The following is a 24,514-nucleotide window of genomic DNA, read 5'->3' on the forward strand; positions in this document are numbered from 1 at the left end:
ACCTCAGTCATCATCGTATAAGCCTTACAGCTGCTTTGATCACTTTCCCTTTCTTTCTTAACTTCGTCCCTGATCTCTCCTTTGTTAGTCACATGTTTAAAGGTAGCCGCCGTTTAACTTGGGGTCTCACGCCCCACCTTTCTCCGGCGCCACGTGACATCCTGGGTCACGTCCGCCATCTTGTTCCTCCTCCTCCCACACACACACACACACACACACACGCACGCACGCACGCACGCACGCACGCACACGCACACACACACACACACACACAAAAAAAACAAACAAACAAACACTTTGTCTTTTCATATCATGATCATATGATATATGATTTCTAGCTTAGCTTATAATAGACATTTGTTGATAAAAAGTAGTATTAATTGAACATTGATATTGCTAAAGTCAGCATTCGGATTCACACCTTCTGTTCACTTCATAAATGCTCATATCTACCAGATATGGACATTTTTAGTGAACACCTTTAATTGTTGAGAATGAATTGACTATTTGTTGTGCCCCGTTGCTATTAACATTGATTAATAAGCTCTATTGATTTTAATTATTCATAATTATCTTTGATAATCATTCATTATTGCTGATAACCAAATTAGCGCAAACCGATGCACAACAATATTCAAATGTTGTGTTGCAAACTGCACTGAGAATAAGGGCGCACTCACACTTGGCATTTGTACCGTGCCCAAGCACGATTCACGGCCAAAGTCTAGTTTGTTTGACCAGTGTGAGTGCGACCTGGCACACTTCCCGGCAGTGGCCCGGTTGTGTCTGAAACCCAACCAAGGCCGTGTGTTTTTAGAAACAAAGCGATGCATTGTGATGATGTCAATCAATGCGTGTGTCGTATTATGACATGATGACAGATAAGCAAGAAGCGATCGTGCCTTGGGCCAAGTGTGACTGCGCCCTAAGAGACACTGGACAGTGGTGGTGGACTAAAATTAAACTCCTGTGCAGCTGGCATGTGGGATCTGACAGACATTTGATCCATAAAGTGTTATGAAATGGGATCATTTCAGGAGATTGTGATAACAAAGCCGATCGATTGGCCTCCACAAACTAAAACAAACCCTCTTGTTCTTCCGTGTCTCTCAGTCGTGTAACTTCACTCATCTCACACTTTCTTACCTGTGAACTCTTTCTTGCAGCGGTCTCTCACACTGGTCTCCAGGTTCTCCAGTTGGATCTGGACCTTCTTGTAGTCTCTCAGGGCCTGCTTACTCTTCCTCCTGACAGACACAGACATGGTCAGGAGTGGAAGAGGAGAGTGGGCTGGTAAGACCACTTCTATAGTGGATTAATGGGAATGCAGTGGAGTTATAAAAAAGTTATAATTTGGCCAAACAAACTCCCAAACAAAAATCCGGATTTATCACAAGGTCAAGCTGGGAAACAATGAAAACACTGGTAATAGCCACAGGTAAATGTCCTGAAACCGTGTTCCTTCTGAAAAATGTCATGACATCACATGAAGTCAAAGTGCCATCATGGGCAGTGTTTAATGATGTTGTTTGTCTAAAGGTCTGTAGTACATGTAGTTTGGTGTACAGCCGTTAGTTAAGGAAAGGGATCCCTGAGCCCACCAGTTCACTGGATATGTCCAGTATCTTTGTCTCTGTCCAGGTCCAGCAAAAAAACCCGGATTTATCACAAGGTCAAGCTGGGACACAATGGAGACACTGGTAATAGCAACATCTACACTGATGTCCTGAAACCACATTTCCTAATGTGTTCCTTCTGAAAAACGTCATGAACAGTGGTGTAACAGTGTTTAATGGTATTGTTTGTCTACAGGTCTGTAGTACATGAATTATACTGGCAAAAATGTCACTAAGCAGGTGGTCAATGCAATAAATCCATAGACTGTAAGATGGGCGACATTACAGTACCCAAAGGTGAAGCTTAGGCCGTTTCTCAATACCAAAGCACGCAAGTATGTACTCCTGTTCTTTCCCAGAACGTACTTGGGAGTTCAACTCAGGAGTACATTCAACACAGTTCGGTCATTGTACAGTGGGAACAGGAGCGTACTTGCCAGCCAGGATACAGTTGAGAATGGAGAGATGCGGCATTGTAGCATTTCCATTTTTTAATACAAATATCCGATATCTACATATAGCATTTATTTTCAATACTAATATTATGTGATATATTTACATATTGTAGCATTACTAAACAATATGCATTTTTTAAACAATATATGGGTAGACCCATATATTTAGACCTCACAGTTCATTTGGTACACCAATATAAAAACTAATGCAGTTTAATACTGTCCACACACACACACACACACACACACACACACACACACACACACACACACACACACACACACACACACACACACACACACACACACACACACACACACACACACACACACACGCACACACACACACACACACACACACACACACACACACACACACACACACACACACACAATGCTGGCTATGGCTGCTATAATAACCGCGTTATTAACAGTGTCGCTTGACTGGGATTTGTGTCAGACTATTGTGTGTTGCTCTGCCATCGTGTTTGAACTCTGTCGTCAGTTTAAAGACCAGAGACGCGCCGGCTCACCAGCTGAGCCGCTGTGCCCCTGTGTCACACAGACCAGGTGCTGGACCTCAGTCATCATCGTATAAGCCTTACAGCTGCTTTGATCACTTTCCCTTTCTTTCTTAACTTCGTCCCTGATCTCTCCTTTGTTAGTCACATGTTTAAAGGTAGCCGCCGTTTAACTTGGGGTCTCACGCCCCACCTTTCTCCGGCGCCACGTGACATCCTGGGTCACGTCCGCCATCTTGTTCCTCCTCCACACACACACACACACACACACACACACACACACACACACACACACACACACACACACACACACACACACACACACACACACACACACACACACACACACACACACACACACACACACACACACACAAATATATATGTATATACTGTGTACAACCCCATCATCCACAACATCACAATCATTGCCATTGAACTTTACTGAGTTTTACTGAGAGGTGTTTCTAATATTTGGTCTATACTCAGAGGGTATGAATACTATTCATATGGGACGGACAGCCAACACTCAAAAACTGATAACATAAAAAGCAACATATTAAAAACTGGTTGAGGCAGGAATGCTGCATTACTTCAGCTTTAGGTGTACCTAATAAACTGACAGGTACAGAGTTTTGGTATTTTAATAATGTATTCATTACGTACCTCCTGTTGTTTGTCTTCTTGGAACGCAAACAGGACTCGTACAATTAGACCCACAAACATTTATATAAACGTAATAAGTACCTGTACCTCATCTGTTTCACATACATCATTAGTCATTTTTCGGTACGTACTTTTTGACCTGAGCGATTACACTGCTTATCAAGAAAGACAGAAATATCTCAAGCTGACCACACAGGTCAGATGTTAGAGGAACATTAAATTCCGGTATTTATCAACAATTCATATCAGACAATTCATAAAGTTAAATTTATTAAAAAGTTGAATGAATAGGTATAAAATTATAAAGACACAAGTAAGCAATAAATATAATAACAACGTAGAATAAACAACACTAAAATCCTCTAAAACGTCACGTACGAAGGTTTGCACATCTGAATCATCATGTGTCTTCGCCGAGCTGTTTTTTTCTGGAGTTGATGTAAAACCTTCAGGCTTCCAGGAACAGCAGCAACATGCTGCTGTGCAGAAAATGACAACCGTCCTGCACAGAGCGACTCATTTCCCCAAACCAGAGGAGATGGAGGAGGTGAATGAGGTGGAGGCCAGCTGCTCGTCTTGCTGGTCATGAGGCGTTTTGCCATGTTGCTGGTGCCACATCAGGATTCTTCCTCCTAAAGATTCACAGAAGAGACCTAAACAGACACACGAAACAAAGCAGATTAAAACTTTGGTGACTGTGCAAACATTTAATATGTGAATTTTAATGTAAAGAAAAAATGTATATCACTGTATATTATAGAACTTTGGGATTTCCTTTGTTTGGTTGCAAATATATATACACAGCATATAAGACACCGTTGCTTTCCAAGAATGAATCTCCTGGTTAAATAAGAACATGAACAGTATTTATTTACAACTTATTTACAAGTGTGTCCGACAGAGACAGGCACAGCTCTGCTCTCCCCCTCTCCTCTCACCACAGCTCCTCTAATTAAATAAACATCTAAAACTATAAACGTTAACTTTGCCCTCTGACAAAAATATTAGAGAAAATACCTATAAGCTCTGAGACCAGCGCTTGATCGTCAGATTTACCCAAAACGGAAAAATAGCTCATGTTGAATTGCGATAAATCCAGCGGGCCCTCTGCAAGGACTTGCCAAGATGAGGCTGCTCTCGGCCGGGACCGAGAGCGCTGACCGCCCGGGTCATCTGGATGGTCGACGAGGCCGCTTATCAACTCCGAAAACGTCGGAGCAATTGTTTTAATAAGCTCTAACTTGATAAATCGACCGTAGATATAAAGTCAAAACAACTATATTCTCGCCTCAAAACATCTTTAAAGTACATTTCGGGACACAACAACAGATTTTTTTCAAAAGTTTTAACTTACGGCTGTGACTTTTGTCCTTCCCCTTGCTGCCGTTGGTTGTCGAAAAAAATGCATTCTGGGATACTTGGCTTTCCCAAGAACACACAAGTCTCCTCTGATGCATCCTTGGTAAAGGGGAGGCGGCGAGAACAACATCCGGGCATGTGGACCGTTCTTGGCTTGATGCGTTCTTTGCATGTGAACAGTACTTTGACCGAGACTGATGACGTTTCACGAGAACACGAGAACGCAAGTACAGAGAAGAACGCACATTGACAAACGGCCTAAGTCATCTACTGGTGGCTGTATCAGACATCTTCAGGTCTCCACAGATGTTCTACAGAGTTTTAGTCTGGGCTTGGGCTGGGTCACACAAGGACAGTCAGAAATTATGTCATTTTCTGTATCAATACACAATTGCACACACATTGAGTCTACCCACTGACCTGTAGATGAGCACAATGATGAGCACAATGAGGGCCACTATGGACGCCCCGACTCCGACGCCAATCTGAGCCTCCAGGGGGAAAGTGGACAGGCTGAGGTTGTCATACAGAACCTTTCCAAGAGAAAAGTTCAGGTTGCCCATTTGGACCTAAAACACACAAATACATGACATGACATTCATTTAGCAAATGTGCAAGAATCAGTAGAGCACATAAGTGCTCAATTAGAATGTTTTTTTTCTTAATTATAAATTCAGGGAGTAAGGTGCAGTCTGAACAGATGAGTTTTCAGTCTGCAACAGAAGCATTGAAGGATTCTGCTGTCCTGATGTCAATGGAGAGCTCGTACCACAATTGAGGAACCCGGATGGAAAACAGACGAGATTTAGATGAGGGGCGGCTGCCCACTTCTCGTAGTGAGGGCATAGCAGACCAGAGTGGACGGGGTGGGGTGTAAGGTTTGACCATGTCCTGGATGTAGAGGGCCTGAGCCATTCGCAGCAGCGGTAGGCGAGTACCAGTGCCTTGAATCGGATTCAAGTCACCACCAGAAAACAGTGCATGGTGCGGAGGAGCGGTGTAATGTCTGAGAATTTTGGTAGGTTGAAGACCAAGGGCCACTGCATTCTGGATGAGCTGCAGAGGTCGGATGGCATATGTCGGCAGTACCAGCTAGGAGGGAGTTGCAGTAGTCAAATCGTGAGATGACAAGAGCCTGCACCAAAACCTGCGTCGCCTTCTCGTTGAGGAAAGGATGTATCCTCCTGATGTTGTGGAGGATGAATCTGAAGGAGCGGGTTGTCACTGCGATGTTGGAAGCGAAGGACAGCTGGTTGTCCAGAGTCACACCCAGGTTCCTTGCAGTTAGAGCAGGGGTCACCACAGAGCTCTCAATGGTGATGGAGAGGTCGTTGATGGGAGATGCCTTCCCTGGGAGGAAAAGCATCTCTGTCTTGTCAGATTTAGCTTCAGGTGGTTCGTGACATCTACTGAGAAATGTTAGCAAGACGTGCTGAGATTCGTGTTGCCACCTGGGTTTCAGAATACCACTCAAATTCCCTTGACTAAACAGTAAGAGGCTTCCAGCAGCAGTGACTGTCCTGTCAGGTGCTCACACTGCCCCCACCCAGCTGACTTTCTCTGTGGAGTAGAAGGTGAAAGCAGGTGAACTCACTGTGAACTCCGGGAGGTTGTCAGAGCCCTCTCGTTTCTTGCGGTTGGGTCCTGGTGCGGGCTGCTGAGGCGGTGGCTCGCAGTACAGATGGTTTCTGGTCAGAGTCTTCACAGCACACACACCCTCCCCGATCAACACCACCACCTCGTCCTTAGTGATGGCCAGGTCTAGGTTTTCTCCCTGACAACACGTGGAAATTTAATGGAAATATACTAAACTTTCATTTTTTTTTTAATTATATGTAATTCTTTTATAATTTGGATCGATAGTTTTTCAGTCCTCAGTTATTAAAACTAAGATTTCAAGAACTGCCCAAGTGTCACTGCCTCTCCACTGACCTCCAGCTGGATGAAGCTACCGGGGTTGTAGCGGTAGGCCTTCAGCGGTTCCTGCTGGTTCAGGCAGCGTAGGACGGGGTTGGGCTCGTAACTGAAGGGCTGAGGGTTCAAACTGCTGAAGTCAAAGCGCAGATTGTCCAAGAGAAACTCCACTGTGACCTTTGACCCCCAGATAGAGGAGTCCACCATTGGAGAGCGGCACAGGATCAGGGAGGAGGAGTTCACCTCACAGCGTTCCATGAACTGATGAGACATGGAGGGTGCAGAGAAGACGTTCGGTAAAGGGAGAAGTTTGCTTTTCACATATGTTATTCTGTTCAACAAACTTACACATAAACACACACACACACACACACACACACACACACACACACACACTCACCAGGGCTCCAGACTAATTTTTTTCACTAGGAGCGCTGTAGCCCCTGAAGTAAAGTTTAAGGGGCACAAGCAGAAAATGTAGGGTCACACCCTAAATCTGCCTTCAACGCAATTATCCACATTTTAGCCCATTTTAACTGTATAACTGATAAATGCTTTGGTAATGAATAGACACCTTACAGAAATTACAATGTGCTGTCACAATTGAATTGAATTGAATGAGGAAAAAGAGTCAATGGTTAGTTTTGCCACTGTCTTTTAAAAAAAAAAAAAGAAGAAGAAGAGAGAATCAGATTTTTTATTTCTTGTTCTGGTCATTTTCCCCCATCTACCTTTCAGAAGCCACTTTTTTCCTGCCGTGCGGTCGCTTCCAATAGGTTCTCAAGTAAAAAGGTGGATAATGTGTAGATACCTTTGACCCTCAATGCCAGCTAAATAAGTGATATTATGATATTTAAGCACCACCATCTGTAATGCCTCTGTGAGTGCACCGACATCAGGTCCGTAAAGCCCTCGGAACAGGAAGGTGAGGTGCAACGCTTGGAGTGGAGGGGACGAGAGGAGTGGGGCGACACAGAGACCTCCTGTCTGGACGGGGCTGGTGAAAGGGATAAAAGAGCGCACCGTTCCGATAAACCTGCACCAGGGCGTGCAAGAGAACACAGAACGCGAGTCGGGAGACCCGCATGCGCACGTAAACCCGGGCACCGCCCCGTCAGCAGAGGAGGTGGTGGAGATCTACACTGATCTCATGCGTGGCCTCTCTGGAATCTAATTGATGGAAATCATAGCGACTGAGAACCTTAATTCCAGCGTAGCAGCAAAGACACACCGACAAGTGTAGTGGACATGACCCCCGCAGTTGACCAATCACTCCTGGACTCTTCAACCTCTCACACACATTGGCCAAATTTGCAGGTCGCAAGCATGCAAGGAGTTGTAAAAAATACTAGCACTGTCTCAAAAAATGGTCACACACCTGTTTGACAGAGCAGAGTGGGTCTCCAGGACAGACAGGGTCAGGAACCATCCTGACCGGCCGTCCTGGTGTCCTCTCTCTCTCCTCCCTCTGCTCTATAGTCCTCCGCCTCCTCTTTTTCCTCATTTTGCTCTGGACAATGGACTCGTAGGGAGAGACTGTAATCACCATCCGGGGCTCCTGCACTACGTCCATATTGTGGCCTGACATGTAGATAAGTCGACCACCACTAAACAGAGAAACCAGTTTTAAAATTCACAATAACAAGCTATTATTAATTTCTCAAGGAGGAAACCGGAGGTGAAAGTTGAGGGCTGAAGGTCAGCCTGTGAAACTTACTCCAGGAAGCTCTTAGCTGGCGAGGCGTGGGTGATGTTGGGGTTGTGGGTGTAGCGATAGGATGAAGTGTGGAGGTGACGCTGGCTGCTGCCGTAATGCAGGGTGATCCGGTGATCGCCTGTCTTATTACTGCTGCCTGTCACACACTGAACACTGGAACGCCGCACTTCTGACACACTGAGGGGGAGGAGGAGGCACACAGGAGAGACAGATTAATAAATGATTTGATACTTTTACCCAGAGTGAAATAGTTTTTTCTCATCCCGATTTGGTGCAGGGAGGTCAGAGGTCGGACTGAGAAACTGGGCGATAGCAGCATCTACATTAAATGTGGCTTTGAACTAACAACAGGCTCCTCATTCATCCAACAAAACATCTCCACCCCATGTGTGTGTGTGTCTCACATGTTACAGGGCACTCCTCCCACAGTGATGCTGAGGTCAAAGGGGTGGCCGGTCAGCAGGTTTCGGCCTGTGATCGTCAGGGATGTTCCTCCGGCTTTTGGGCCCCTTTCAGGTGACACCCCCATCACAAATGGATCCTGAGAGGACAGAGAGGAAGGAAGAAGAGGGCTGTCAGATTTGCATCAGCCACTCACATACACAGAGGAGCTCATTATTAATCAGCTGAAAGGACAAACGCGCCTGCATTTTGAATCACATTGGACTAAGCACTGGCTTTTCACCAGAGCCTGATTTTATTGGCGGATTTATGCTCATTGCAGAGAAGTGGTATTTAAAATGGCCATTTTATTTCCAATTTGTCCACCAGAGAGCACTGCCACTCCACTGCAACACACCACATACACTGCTCAGCTGACGCAGCAAAGAAGTACAGAATCAGCATTTGAGGACGTGTCTTCATGGTGAGGTGCTCATTATCATTTAACTGTCATACATTACTGTAATGATAATAAACTATGCCCCCTCGATTCTCGTCTGGTATAACCTACACAAGGCTGAAAACAAACATGACAGCTGTTGTGGCTCTAGTATATCCTGTCTATTTGTATGAAAGTAAGCACATCACTAAATTAAAAAGGGGGTTTGGGGTAACGCCGCATTTTGGGAACTGACTAAATTATTAACTCAAGAAGAAACCAGGGGATTAAATTAAATTTAAATAACTGCAAACTGTTGTATGGTTCCATGCTGATGAGTGTTAATTTCAATAAGACACTAGTTTAGTTTTTCTTACTTGTTATAACTCTCACAGTCAGTTTGATGTTTTTTTTGTTCTATTTTGCTTCCATTTTTGTTCAATATGCTTAAGTTCAGGTCAACACAACCTGATCCTATACAGAGTAATTAAACCGAATCTAATGTACCTGGTAGCTGAATGTCTGGCTGGATTGGCCAAACTCTCCTCCGCTCACTTCCACAGACACATGGCCCACCTTCTCTCCCCCACTGGCTTTGGTCCTGCACACGATCCTGGAAGACAGAGATTACACTTTTCATTTACCTGATCATCAGGTGAGACCCATTCTTTTCCCTTAATTATACACAAAGTTACGCAAGGGCTCCAGGGTTTAGAATATGTATTGAGATTTCGGTTCGATCCATACTGGATTCTATTGAATCCCTTTTTAAAAATGTAAACACAAAAAACAGCCGGTCTGTACCTGGAGGAGACCTCGTAGAGGTTTGGGATGACATTGCAGGCAACCCCAGCTACAGATACAGAGTCAAGGATGTCTTCAGTCTTCTGGCCCAGGTTGGAGCCTGAGATGGTCACCATGGTTCCTCCTTCTAGCAGGCTCGAGAGTGGCTCAATCTGCAGCAAGTACAAAAAAAGATATATATAAAAAAAGATAATTAAAAGGGAAAATAACTAAATCAATTGTAGATGTTTGGCCTTTATTTGCCATTATTCATTCATTCATAAGTGCCAATTTATTTCAGCTTTAACACGTAAAAAGAGGTTAGTCAGAGGTCAAAGGTCTGTACTCACAGAGTGGATGACGGGGGCAGGGCAGGTGTGTTGTATGGATTCACTGCAGGAGTCTGAATACAGGCAACTGGCCTGAGCAGTGCCACACCACACACAGCCATATTTCTGGTCAGCTGTATGGCAGCGGCTGCAGTCTGATCGGCCCACAGAGCAGTTGTACAGTGTCACTGATGGCCCAACAGACAGAGAAGAGCATCAGTCGCTGTTTAAATGACTTGATATTGAGTGTTGTTATCAAGCTGAGGATAACAGACACATGTTGAATGATTAAATCTAAAAAAGCACAGTCAAATCTAACTTTGAACTCACCATAAAGATCAGTAGAGCTGTCCACATGGAAGGTGTCCCTCCTCTTCACATACACCATGGCATTGTATTCCTCCACAGGAGCAGAGTATGTGTACTGGTCAAACAGCAAATGGCTTCATTTAGACAAGTAAACTCAACTGCTGCATGTTGCACAGTCACAACATAAGACATCAGAGTGTAACAATAAGTCGCTGCACATTATCAGACCTGGTGAAGCTGACAAGTGATGTCAAAGTTGAATGGATAAATGTCATCAGTTTCAACGTATGCGTCCACCACCACCGTCTGCCCCTCGATTACCAACACACACTCGTAGTCCAGCTCTGTGTCCTGAACACACAAAAGACTTGTGTTAGAGATCACTGCCGAGGCAAATAGAATAATATCTGATGTGTGTTAGTGGTACCTGATAGAGGTGCAGGTTGCGGGCCTGTAAAGTGATCTTCCTCTCCACTCTGACAGGGAGCATTGACGAACCCCGGACCTTCTCCACACAGGGACAAGCTGAGGAACCCCAGCTGACAAAGGAGCCCTCATGGCCCTGTTGTTCAACACACACACACACACACACACACACACACACACACACACACACACACACACACACACACACACACACACACACACACACACACACACACACACACACACACACACACACACACACACACACACACACACACACACACACATAAATATTTCCTATTCATCCAGTGAGGTGGGGCACAGAGCAGGTTAACTACACCATTTAATATCTATAACAAACACTGTGTCATTGTAATGTGATACATATTGTATTGTATTGTATTGTATGTGTCAGTTATTTTGTAATATACTGTAAATTATACAATCCCAGAATAAATTGCTGTAGTAGATGCTTTCTATCTATTCTTTTCTACTACAGCTGGAGGGGAAACCGAATTTGAAAATTTAGTTTCATTAACGCTACTAAGCTGGAGATAGCTGCCTTAATATTCTCCTATCAGCAGATAAGAAAGCAGACAGCCATTCTGTTTACCATCACTTTTCATGTCTGTTGCCACTGCGTTCCTCCAGGGAACGTCGTCTGGCATTGCTGCCCCTGCACACAAGTCAATCACACAGACTGTGCAGACTTTTCTCTTCTTTGGTTCTTTGATGGTGGAACAAGTTGTCTTCAAGAATCTCCTGAAGACTCATCTCCTAGAGAAGCCCTTCAGCAAAAACTTCCAACACCTTTGTGTAGTGTGTGACCCCCGTCGCCGATGAGTCACATAGTGTGAACAGCACAACGACTGAAATACTTGTGATTTCAAGACAATCGTGTCCGAGGCATTAACTCACTTTGCACTTTAGATCTCAAGCACCTTGTCTTGTTGAACAGATTAAGCACACCTTCCCTTCACCTGGCCAGCTGCTTACTGTGGCTCCACCCACAGAATCTATATAATGAAGCCAGCTCACCTGGATCATTATTTTAGAACAAAGAGACCAGGCTGGCCGCACAGTGGAGGCCGCATCCTTCAAAGTTTAGACAGTGTACACGAAAATACAACATTCCAAACAACTCCCTATTAAAGCAATGGACTGGAAATCCAGAGACCTTGCTAATCTGACCCAACATACTCACCACAGAGTTGATTGTTACTGAAGCCAGCAAATCATGGGAGAACAGTATTCGGCCGAAATGTCCATCCTAATAGTTATACCTACTACCCTAGTGTTGTCCCTCAGATGTAAATTACTTTGGATAAAAGAGTCTGATAAATTAGTAAATATAAAAGTTAAAGAGGGTCAGTTTCCTTGTTAAGTAACACTATTCATCTAATCATTTTGATGATGGAGATAAAATGAAACTGCGGCTAAGCCAACAGAATTATGAGCTGTGAATTCTCAGGTTACTATACATGCTATGGTATTAACGGTAAATATGCAGCATTTTTCCCAAAATGTAGAATGTGATGCCAATACAATTAAAAAAGAGCTTGTAAAAATCTGTGTATTTGTTGTTTATTTAGATGTTGTCAATTACAATTCTGGGAAAGAGCTGGGAAACAAGGGCAGAGCAGGAAGCTGATTTGAGTTTGGTCCCATAGCAGGAGGAGAAAGTCCAGGCGGGAGCGCTGGGAGGCTGCTGAAGCTTTGAGAAGAAGAGTAGAAGAGGAAGAGAGGAGGAGTAAGGAGACGGCTGAACTCACCGGGAGGAAGATGTCAGCCTGATCATACTGGTAGTCCAGCTCTGAGTCAGTATCCAACAGGCGGGGGTAGGATGGGGGCGCGTGGTCAACCTCACCATCACCTGACAACACAGTGGCAGCTGAAAATGTGGCAGTGTCATTTTCTGACTGGACAGCCCCCTCAGCATGAACATCCACTTCTTCATCTGGCCAAAGGAGGACCTCGGAGTCAGCGCCTGGGCGTCCTGCATCGATGTCTTGTGTGGGCATCAGGATGGGTGCCTGGGTCAGGTCTAGGTAGAGGAAAGGCTCAGAGTCATCTGGTTTGCCCACAGGGAAAGGTGTTGGTAGGGGGAAGCCGAATGAGGCAATGGTTGGAGGCTCGGCCAGGCTCAGTGCTCCCTCAGCTTCCTGGGTGTCACTCGGGGGCAACTCCGTCACCACTTCCAGGGAGGAGGTGTCCGGGATCATCAGAGGCATTGCTGGGTCCAGATCTCCACTTACACCATTAGCCATGGTGACAGGCACCAACTCTGTAGCCCCCATGACAACGGTGGTGGCAGCAACTATGGTGTCACTATGGGTGGCAACGACGAGTTCTCCCGCTTCAGTCTCTTCTTCCTTCCTGGTGGTGGTCTCTGGAGTTGGAGGCAAGGTCGGGGCTGCTGTGGTGGGTGGCAGGGTGGCGGCAAGTTGAGGGGGCAGGGTGGTGGGTGGGGTGGTCAGCTCAGGGCTCCTGGTGGTTGTGGGTGGATCAGTGGGTGTGGTAGGGGTGGTTGGTTCATGATTGGATGGTACAGTGACGGGGGCTGAGGTGGTTGTTGTTGTTGTAGCGACAGTTGCTGTTGTTGTTGTGGAAGGTGTTGTGGTGGTTGTCATGGTGGTTGATGTTGGGGCAGCTGTTGTGGTACTGGGTGTTGTGATGACTTTAATAGATTTGGTTGGGGAAGGAGCTGAGGTGGGGAGTTCAAACTGAAGGAGTGGGGAGGGGAGGGGGGGGGAATGAGGAGAGGGTGAGAGAGAAATAAAAAAAAAAAAAAAAAAACAATGACTGAATTTAAATGTGATGTTAAACACACAACCTGCTGTTATCGCTGCTTATGACACATGCACAGAAATGACGGTTGTTACACACTATGCAGGCTTGTATTGACGAATGAGGCACAACAAAATATTTGTGAGCATTAATGAATGTATGACAGGAAATCTGACCATTTATTTAAGGAGCAGGTTCCTATGAATTAAACATTGATAAAACTATGGACCAACTCATTCAAAATATTAATATTAATTGAAAATATCATCGCTGAACCATTTTATTTAGTGCATGTTTTGTTTTACAACTTAATGAGTGACTGTACTGTGCAACCGTTAAATTAAAAGGAGTGTGTTTAAAATAATATTGACGTTTTGCTTTTTTCGTATTCTCTGCCTCCTCAAGTACCAGTGACATTGTAGCACATATGGAGCAAATTTTGTAGGAATGGATCCCTGCCCTTGTTTGTATCTAATACATGTGTGTAAGTAGAAACACTATGTAACACAATATGTACCCCTGTCAGAGTTTTATGCCATTTCACTAACTGACACACTGAAAACAGCAAAACCACAGCAAAACGAAGAAAAGGGGATAAAGCTGGCTAGCAATGCAAACAATGTAGGTTTTTAGTTGTTGTTGTGTTATGATCGGAAACACTGACATTCGCTTTTATTGTGAAGCAGTCACGGGACATGCAGTGTGGTCATCATCGATGTAAGTGTCAGTGTAAGTGTTTTTTAAATTAAGCTTGGAGCAATGAAAAGTCAAGAGCCGCCAAAGCGAGCTGTTACATGAAGAGTTGCTGCTGTGTAACAAACTACTTGTGCCATGTACAACATGGCTCTACGTATATACAACATACTGTTATATTTCTGCTCAACAATTGTTTGCTGTCCCAAGAATACTGGGACCTGATCCCTGTCCTCCAGAATCTCCACTGGCTCCCTGTCCCACAACAAAAACACTTAAAAATCCTTCTGCTCAATTACAAAGCCCTCCACAACCAGGCGCCCTCCTACCTCGCACTGATCTACCACCACACCCCTTCCCGCAGCCTTGTTTATCTGATGCCAACCTGCTCTCTCCACCACTCAGGACCAAGCACCGAACTTGGGGCGACAGAGCCTTCTCCATCGCTGCCCCCACCCTCTGGACCTCTCTCCTCAAACACATCCATGACTGCACCCACCTATCACTGTTCAAATCCTCAATCAAAACACACCTCTTTAAAACTCCTTTTAATGTGTGATTTTATTGTCTGTTTATTTATATGTGATTTTTTTATCTGTTGTGTCTTTGAGTACCTTGAAAAGTGCTATATAAATAAAATGTATTATCATTATTAGAAAACTGCACCTACTGTTTTCACTAACAACACTTTGTGTTATTAGTGGAAAAGGATTTTGCAAGGATTTTGCAACTTTAAATATGAATCCATTCAAATCTGTGTTTGCCTCATTCATTATAATCCACCACAACTAAGTCCCTTACATCTAAAAATAAATGTGCATATCTACACCAAATCTCCACAGGGAACCATTAGGAAACATAATATCCTCCTTCCTGTCTCTAAAGAGAGGTGACCATGTGACACTCTGCTGCTTCTGCGGCTGTAAAATGACATGGCTGTGACTTACGTGTTGGTTGTAGATGATCACCCCCTGCTCACAGGTGGGCTTGTGGGTGCACAAGTGCTGGTGAACACACCAGTTACAGCCCCACTGGCTCAAAACACAACCATGGCAACTGCAAAGAGAAATGACAGAAAGTAGGGCTTAAAGACATGAACATGGTTTTTAGCAAGGGGGATGTAAACAATGAGTCAGGGTGAGGAGCTCTGAGGGGAAAGTTAATAGGACTTGAGTGGGCTTTATATCTAAAAATCAGAGACGTGATAGGAAACAAGGGTAGATAGGTCTAGACAAAGAGTTTGCTGTACCACACAAACTAATCCAATTACTGTAAATCTGCCGGCAATCAGTGGTAAGAAAGGTCAGTGGTCAAAATGAATCGAGCCTCAGTTTCTTATCAGAGTGGTTGGAATAGACAGGGAAGAGAGATAGTCTGGTAGAGCGAGCATCTGTGGAAACAAAGTGAAGCAAGTATTCACGATGATGTTGAGAAGGTAAAATGTTTTCATCAAATCTGACATGGGCTCAATTTCATACATGTTTCATTTACAAAAACAACAAAAACAAACGTGTTTTTTTCTCCATGTTTCCTCTTTCACAGGAACCAGTTCACTGCAAACTGTTCATTTGCAGCAGCAAACAGAACTACTACGTTTTAATCCTGTTGTAAATAAATCTAAACTAATTACATGCACAGGCTGGTGAAGCTTCATGGCAAAAGTTAGCATTAGATAGCTGTAAAGGTTGCTGCTCAGCTACCAGTGCTTTTATTTCAGCTTCTGAGCTACACATTCCCTTCATCTTCTCTTCTGTAACGGATTTAATGTGGACCTATAAAATAGTTGGAAAATAAAAATGTTAAAAGTTTTTAACTTAATGAATCAACTGAGTATGTGGAGGTAAAGGGGAAAAGTACAAACTTTATATTTCTTTTTACTCCCTGATTGTAATATTTAACTACACTATTTAACTATATTCTTTACTTATCCGATAACTTTTTACAACATCATATCAGTTTGGGGCATCCTTATTCACTTTATTTCTAAAAAAGAAATAAAAAAAAGAAAAGAGAAAGAACCGCGGTGCACCGTAACTGCTATGTGATCACATGGTCAGAAAAACAATTGGTAGGAACACAAGGCACTTTTGCTTGCTTTATCAGTATGAGCAATACTTACATTAGTGATTAAGTGCTTGTGTTTTTAATTTTAAAATGGTTAACTTGTTTGAAACAACATAAAAAAGAAATAATTTGCCAGAACATTTTCCCTAATTAACAGATACATTTGGATCATAGATTGCTTTTGAGCTCACTGTGAGTGTTATTTTTTTCAAACATTACAATTAATTAAAATCACTCCTCAAATGATCACTGGGCCTCAGTGAGAACAACTCTTCTGCACACATTTGTTCACATGCGCTTTAAAAAAAAACTGGCAGAATTAAAAACTGTCCTAGTTCTTAAAAAGTCCTCTTTGGTATGAACCAAAATTGATTAAGTCAGACATATTGAACTCACCATATAATCACTACCATGGGTTTCCAATTAACTGTGAGGTCTAAAAGAGTAATTTTATGATTTTACTGGCATTTGGACACAAAAAGTTAAAGACTAGAGTTTAGAAGTTGTTTTAAAAATTCTCTCACTCTGACAGCTGCCGCAGGATTTTTCAGGAATCGCCGTCTAGTAGACAGTGTGATATCACAAGTCCATCTCCATGACTGTCACGTGCTTTTGACTGCTCCCCCTGTCTATGGAACCCGTTAATCCCAAATGATACTTTTTTTAGCAGCTAACTTCATGCCAAACATTTTACTCTTCATGTCTGCAGTACAGCTCTCAACTAGCATGGGTTGATTAAGCTGATGAAGGTAAAACTAATGAGGCTTAAACAAGCCTTTTCAGTTTGTGTAGTTAAGAGAGTTTGATGAATCTGTTTTTTTAATTTTTTATATAAAATATTATTAAATATCAAATAAATGCATAAATACGTTCACACTGATGCATATACAGTGCACGGATGGTTGAGTGTACAACGCTGGACACTTCTTAACAGGTCACCATGTTGGCTACATGTTTGAAAAGGCGTGGCAACCAATAGATTTTTCTGACCAGCTGACCTCACTCATCAACAGAACTGTTGCTACTGGGTGTTTGTTTATGGCTGCATTTTGTGTAAAAACAAATCTAGAGACTGTTGTGTTAAAAGATCTCAAGATATCACATTTTTTGTAAAAACTCAAAACAATAATCATGTCACAGTCAAAGACACTGAGATCTGTTTTGCTCTCCATCCTAATGTTTGGTGTGAACAATAACTAAAGCTCCTGGCCAGTATCTGCAGGATTCTATATATTTTACTGCTGCCACATGATTGGCTGAAAGAATAAGCAGGTGTACAGTAGTTTCCAATAAAATACTTGGTGAGTGTGTAAGCTGAGATACACGGACATGAAAGATAAAGAGAGAATTTTACAGAGCTATGAGTACAGGGTCACAAGTTCGGGGGAAAGAATTAAATGTAGGAGAGCAGGAAGAAGAAATTGAAAAATGGACATGAGATCGACTGGTGAAAGGCAAACTGCTGGCGAGACAAAGAACAACCAGGATACAGAGTCTGCTGCAGTCAAATGAGCAGAGCAGGTCAGGAGGATACAAGGAGAGCAGAACTAATAAATCCACAGTGGTAACTCACGGCATGCTGCCAGACAGCTGCTTAACAGCCATGCAGTCGTAGAAGATGAAATCCCTTTCTGTGACGGTGACATCGCCAAAACGAAGAGACAATGTGACTCTGACAAAGTCTGACAAAAAAAAGAAACAGAGAGAGAGAGAGGCAGCATGAGGAAGAGCTGAAAACAACACATGGTTACATCAGCACAGAGTCCAGCGAGGGGGGCTCTGAAAATATTTGGTCAGGATTATCGTCTCTAAATTAAGAAAGTTTGGGATCAGTACAATGTTCCTCAAAACACAGCGACTGCATGTGGGAGAGGGTCTGGTCCAGGCAGCCAAAACACAGAGGCCTAATAAATGTGCACCATCCATCCTCAGCCTAGGAGAGTGCAGACATAAACACAGTGACACTTCTCTCCTCTCAACAGGTGCTCAATGAGGAGAAGAAAAGTGGGAGTTGCATGAGGCAACTTGTTAGAATATGTGACCCTTGTTACTCAGTCAGGAAAATTCTGGGTCTTACATTTTCTCACTGTGCTCAACAAAATGCTGCTGAGATAGAGGAACAGGAACAACAGGAAGATAATCTATATCCAGATTATCTGAGTCTCTTTATCTTGAGTTCACTCTGTAGTGGGCACACCTGAAATGTTGGTAACAATCCCTTACAGCACGAGAAAAGAGTGCGCACAAGTATAATCTTGGCTAAGGAGTGCACCCACAGTAAAATGGGCTACTCTCTGTTTCATACTATTGTGACTCAGGCTGATAAAAATACATGTATTTTTTATGCTATTTTATTTCTTCACTGCTAAGTATTCATACATTTTTACATTCAATGCTTCAAAGCAGCTGAGCAGTGACCTTGGCAGTCAACATTTTGCACTTACACATGATACAAAAACATTGTTGAAAGGCAGGAGTGAGGTGAGAATTTGATCTTCAATTTGAAAACGTCAGTTGCCCTTACAGGCCCAGAGCTCCCTCTTTTATTAAGTGAGTGCTGACACTAACCCTCTTTAAGTAAAGGTAAGCCACCGCCCGATCCTTTAATACAGCCTGTGTCCACATCTCAATAAATCCCCAGGATGATTCTGCCTGAGCCCTGCACCCTGAGAACTACAACAAGCTGCAAGTTTCAGGAATGCAGGCATGGAAATCAGTGTGTGTGCGTGTGCGTGAGCGAGAGAGGCACATAGAGACATACAAATCATGCTTGTTTGGGTGAGTGTGACCTCTGTAGAGTCTTGCATTTTTTTAATTTAAAGGCCCCTTTTATCTTTTTGTGTCATTGTCACTGACTTATTACAACAAACAAACTTCTCTCAGCATGCTAAACAATCAACCCACTAATAAAACTAAAGCACATATCAAAGCATCTCTAGATGAAACTGATTTATGGGGGAGCTGTATGCTTTAACCTTTAACCGGTCAAGGATGTACCCCACCTCTTGTTGAATGTCAGCTGGATTTGGCCACAGCACCCACCCCCCCGTGTGCACGATCCTCAAAGGATAATCTGTTTAGCTAATGGATGAATGTTTAAAATTACAGATTACTCCCTGCTTTTTATAACTGGCTAAAATGGATTGGTTTAACTTAGATTCCTGGACTGTATACATGTTAGGTATGTCTGCTGACACACACACACACACACACACACACACACACACACACACACACACACACACACACACACACACACACACACACACACACACACACACACACACACACACACACACACACACACACACACACACACACACGCGCACACACACACACACACACACACCGACAGACAGACAGACAGACAGACAGACAGACAGACAGACAGACAGACAGATAAATCTCATCACAGAATGCTACCAAATCCTACAATCACAAAGTTCAAGCCAGAAACTAAACTGTGGCATTAAAGCACGCTTACCATGTCCCGGAGGAACTGTGGGTACTCTGCCGGTGTTGGGCGACTGGCAGGTGACACCTGTTTTGGTGACAGTGGCAGGACCGTGGCTGTCCTGGAAGAAGCAGGAGTAGGACTCATCCCTCTCTAACACTGGGAGACCTGGGACTGACAAAGACACCTGAGGGAAGAAGAAACCGTGACACTGGCTCAGATGACTGACGCTAGATCACTTCAGACAGACATATCCATACAGGCTCCCATGTTTGCAAATGAGATTAAAACCACATCTAAATCACATTTGTCGGTGCTTAAACACATGAGTGTGATGGCAAATTGGTGGACAACAGACAAACACTGAATAGAATCAGAATATTTGAACAGGGATCCAGAGTTACTGGACAGAGAAAGCAGCATTAGTGAGTCCACATATGGGCTTCTGCAGAGGACAGTGAAAGTCAAAATGACAGTAAGTGATTGGATGGTCTGAAGCATAAATCACATCATCTACTCACCTGTAAATGTCAATGAAAAATAATTTGATTGGAAAACTACAATTCCCAGCTACGGGAACATGAATGACACAAACTCTTGGACGTATTATTCAACATTGTATTTTGTGTGACATTTCTGCACTGCATTCCCTGCAGATGAAGTTTGAGTTGAGGGAAGATGGGAAACTCAAAGAGGATTCCTGAGGCCACTGTGCTGCTGGGGGCACTCAAACATTCAGAAATATTTTTATATCCTTCCCCTGGTCTGTGTGTCGCCACATCATTTTATTTACACATCTCTACACAGAGTTCCTTGGACTTCATGACTTGGCTTTAGTCCTGACATGCAGAGTAGCGTATAGGACCTTCCACCAATTAAGCAACTCCCTCCTCTCTGGTGTCAACAAAAAATCCCTTGCCCGCCTCCAACTGGTCCGAAACTAGACTTCTCACTGGTTTTAATAGACGGCATCACATAACCCCTGTTTTAGCTTGACTTCATGGCTCCCCGTCCATTTTAGAATTAGCTTGGTCTTGTTCCAATCTATATGAATGAAATGCTGATCCCCTACATCCCCCAGCTCGCAGCCTTAGATCCTCGGTGGGTCTTTACTAATTGTTCCAAAGTCGAGGCTCAAATCTAAGGGTGACCGAGCTTTCTCCATCAGGGGCCCTCGACTTTGGAACAGCCCATCTCAGGAGATAAGGCTGGCAGAGGCTGTGCCTAGTCACACGGAATTACCGTTCCCCTTTCATAAAATGGGAACAAGCCGTCACAGGCTATAACATCATCCATGAAATTATATACTAGCTATACCCAATAAGAAAACTCACCAAACTCTTTGCCTGTTGAGCTACTTGTATCATATTAGGAAAAAAGTTTTATCCAAACTGGTATAATTTACACCCTCAGTTATAGAAGGAGTATGTATGTTGTGTCTCTGCTGCAGCCCATATGCACCATCTTTCACATATACTACTATGTGCTATACTACTACACCTGGACAGTCTCTGATCACAATCTTCTCTAGTTTCCCTGTAACTTAAACTCATATATCCACACAAAGTGTACCACCAGTCAGCGTAAACCTTATCAAAGCTCATCTGATCCCAGGGATTGTGGGATGAGATCCGTTTGCTACTTTGGTATGTGGGAGCATGTACAGGCAGAATATGACCATGGATAAACTGTACCATCAGAGCAGGAATCAGTGGCGCTTAAAAAAAAAAAGAAGCTTGTTGGTGCTTGAGTTGAATAATTTTATCTTAATCTGCAGTCAACAGAAACCAAACAAAAAATGTTTCTGTTTAAAGAATCTGCAAAAAAGATCCATATGTTCTCCAAACCCTTTCTAAGGGTATGTACAGATAAGTGCATTGCAGTCTTACCATCCTGCTCTCCTCCCTGCTGATGTTCGAGGGGTTGAGGTCCTGGACGGTCAGACACTGCTGCTCCATGTCGAAGCTCCACAGCCACTGACCTGGCAGGTTCCAACGAGCGCACTGTGACTGCAACACACACCTGTAGGGAAAACACCACCATGGCTCCACTATTACATCACATGACATGCTCTCAAACTACATCTTTCACTCAAATTAAACCATGAAAAGCCAACTTCAGTACATACTGCTAATCCATAAATCATGCTGGAATTGTAAAACTACACACCAGCTGCTTCCTGGATTGTTAACAAGCTTTTCTAAGTATCTGAGAAGTCTGGTTTCCACTCTAGCTGGACCAAAAAGAAACAGCATCCAATGTAAGGAATGTGTGAAAAAAATAGAAAATGCAATACTAGGAAAGACAACCTGAGTCAAAAAAGAATAAATGCAAGAGGATTATTAGCCAGGAAGTAGGAAGAAAATGTGTGTGTGTGGGGGGGGTAAACACAGAGAGAGGAGGGAACGCTCCAGGTGGGAGGCCAGGTGGTGAGGCAGATTAGAGAGGAGGCACAGATGTGGTGTAGTACCTTGTGACAGAGAAGTGATGTGGTAGATTCCTTTCATCAGTCTCAAACACAATACCCCTGGAACTAACTCAGTCTCCCTTGCACAACAAGTGTCTGCTGATACTTAACTACAAGCTGGCACTTTGTTTGGTACGTTTTTTGTTTATTTTTATTTCAGTAAAAGTATTTCAACTAGACCTGTCTAAACAGACATTTCACATCAGGAGTCATTCATTCATATCACAGATTATAATATAATACAGTGGCGTACGTCAGCCAACATTTGTGTAAACTGACAGTGTTGCTGTGGTGCTCAGTCTACAGACCACAAACTGCATCTGCCATTTAAAATTAGACAATGTTACTTCTTAAAGGGGCAGTAAACTATTTTAATCCAATACCATTTTTACGTCTGCTAGCTGTAGGTTCTGTGTGCGCGCCGAAAAATCTGGTTCTGAAAATTGAAGACCAAAAAACCCCCTGCACCACAAAACACTGTGTGTGCAGTTTGTAAGTGTCACTCCCCGACACCTTAAGACACATGCTAGCAAAAGATGCTACGATTCAGGGGTTTTGGCCTTGTGGTAAGCTTGTCCGTCTCCTATACTCAAGGCTGCTGGTTCGAGCCCCAACAAGTGTAGTCAAAAATTCAACAATAATCAATCTTTCTCATAAATTGCTTTGTAGTCGAAAACTAAATGTTCATCTTCATCTTTGAAATGAAAAGTTATATTCATGACGCTCTGTCACTCAGACACACTTGGCAGCTACAGCTTACAGCTTTGCTAATGTCAGAAAACTAGACAGAGTCAGTTCCCTGAATTTAGTTGTGCTTTAAGCATTACCATATTATTGTTATTTCTGTATAAATTTCATCTTATGCTTAATAATGTTCTATTCTGGTAAAAATTATCCACTCGCTCTTCCTGTGCTTGAGTGTCTAGGTTCTAGGAGACTTGCTGATTGCTGCGACCAGTAAGTTAAGTTTCATATTATATCTTGATTTGATGTCACAAATTAATTAGTTAATTTGTTCACTTAAATTGCACAGTACCGGAAATGAATCTTTTTTGCTGGATGAGGACATGTGCAGGGCGGGCTTATCTCACCTTCCCTCCAGGACACACCAGCCACAGTAGGGGTCGTGGGACAGCAGGCAGGAGTGGCAGTCCGGGTGCTGTTGGCATTCAGCCACCGGCCTCTTCTGCAGCTGCAACCAGGTCAACACAATCATGTTCAGTCGTGCAGGACATCGACACTAATCTCCCAAAAATCTGATTACAAAGAATATGTGACCCACTTTCCTCAGTGGAACAATGCAAAATGATTAATGAAATATGGTCATTTAAATAATCCCAACTACCGACGGCCTAAGTGGAGGAGGAAGAATTAGGGCGGAAAGTATATAATTTTTCTTTAGCTTTATTACTACGATACAGGAAAACCATTAAATGTGACCACACAAGTCCAGTTGCTGCATGTTGCACCCTCTGTGTGCATGGACGTACCATGTTATGGGTCATGATGAAAAGATGTTCCTCTTTCTGGTCGAGGATGAGGTCTGAGCTGATGGCTGCATTCTGCTGGATGGAGATGACAGAGTACTCCTCCACCTCACCGTTTGGCCCAAGGAACACCTGAGGAAATGCACACAAAGCAACGTTATTAGGGCTGCAACTAATGATTAGTTTCATTTTGGATTATTTTCTCTATGAATCGATTTGTTGTTTGTCCATAAGATGTGACATGTTTTCTAAACCCTGAGATGATGTTTTGCTTTTGTCCATAGAGGAGCAAAGAAACCAGAACATATTCAATTAAATCTCCATTTAAGAAGCTGAAATCATAAAATGTCGATTTTTTTTCTTCATAAAAACCATTAATACCGATTAATTGATTATCAAAATAGTTGGTGATTAATTTAGTATTCAATAACTAATCCATTAATCAATTAACTGCTGCTCTGAATGTTATTATTACGTATCAATGGACAAATAAACTCAGTGAGCAGCAACAGAAAATGTGAACACCATTATGGCATATTTTAAATGATCCAACCACACAGGAAAAAATAAGGATTTAATTTAACAATGTTATACAGCTGACAGCTCAAAAAAAATGTATAAGTGGTGCTTGCGTTGGGTTGTTTTGT

At 43.2% G+C, this 24,514-nt stretch overlaps 1 protein-coding gene across 8 annotated transcripts in view; it reads right to left on the reverse strand.

The window, feature by feature from the left end:
- plxnb1b (plexin b1b) overlaps nt 1–24,514 on the reverse strand; it is a 130,006-nt gene that overhangs the window by 15,899 nt on the left and 89,593 nt on the right. For all 8 annotated transcript variants that reach the window (XM_035631523.2, XM_035631527.2, XM_035631525.2 and 5 more), the window contains 20 exons: nt 23,871–23,999; nt 23,472–23,572; nt 21,803–21,935; nt 19,944–20,100; nt 18,033–18,141; nt 15,343–15,451; nt 12,688–13,638; nt 10,917–11,051; nt 10,718–10,840; nt 10,511–10,604; nt 10,202–10,368; nt 9,873–10,024; nt 9,576–9,681; nt 8,653–8,789; nt 8,249–8,425; nt 7,910–8,138; nt 6,550–6,792; nt 6,212–6,391; nt 5,038–5,186; nt 1,147–1,247 (listed from right to left, as the gene is read on the reverse strand). In XM_035631523.2, the coding sequence (XP_035487416.2) occupies nt 1,147–1,247; nt 5,038–5,186; nt 6,212–6,391; nt 6,550–6,792; nt 7,910–8,138; nt 8,249–8,425; nt 8,653–8,789; nt 9,576–9,681; nt 9,873–10,024; nt 10,202–10,368; nt 10,511–10,604; nt 10,718–10,840; nt 10,917–11,051; nt 12,688–13,638; nt 15,343–15,451; nt 18,033–18,141; nt 19,944–20,100; nt 21,803–21,935; nt 23,472–23,572; nt 23,871–23,999 (3,682 nt within the window). The remainder of the gene's footprint in view (nt 1–1,146; nt 1,248–5,037; nt 5,187–6,211; nt 6,392–6,549; nt 6,793–7,909; nt 8,139–8,248; nt 8,426–8,652; nt 8,790–9,575; nt 9,682–9,872; nt 10,025–10,201; nt 10,369–10,510; nt 10,605–10,717; nt 10,841–10,916; nt 11,052–12,687; nt 13,639–15,342; nt 15,452–18,032; nt 18,142–19,943; nt 20,101–21,802; nt 21,936–23,471; nt 23,573–23,870; nt 24,000–24,514) is intronic.

This window comes from Scophthalmus maximus, chromosome 6, assembly GCF_022379125.1.
Source record: "Scophthalmus maximus strain ysfricsl-2021 chromosome 6, ASM2237912v1, whole genome shotgun sequence".
NCBI lineage: Eukaryota > Metazoa > Chordata > Actinopteri > Pleuronectiformes > Scophthalmidae > Scophthalmus > Scophthalmus maximus.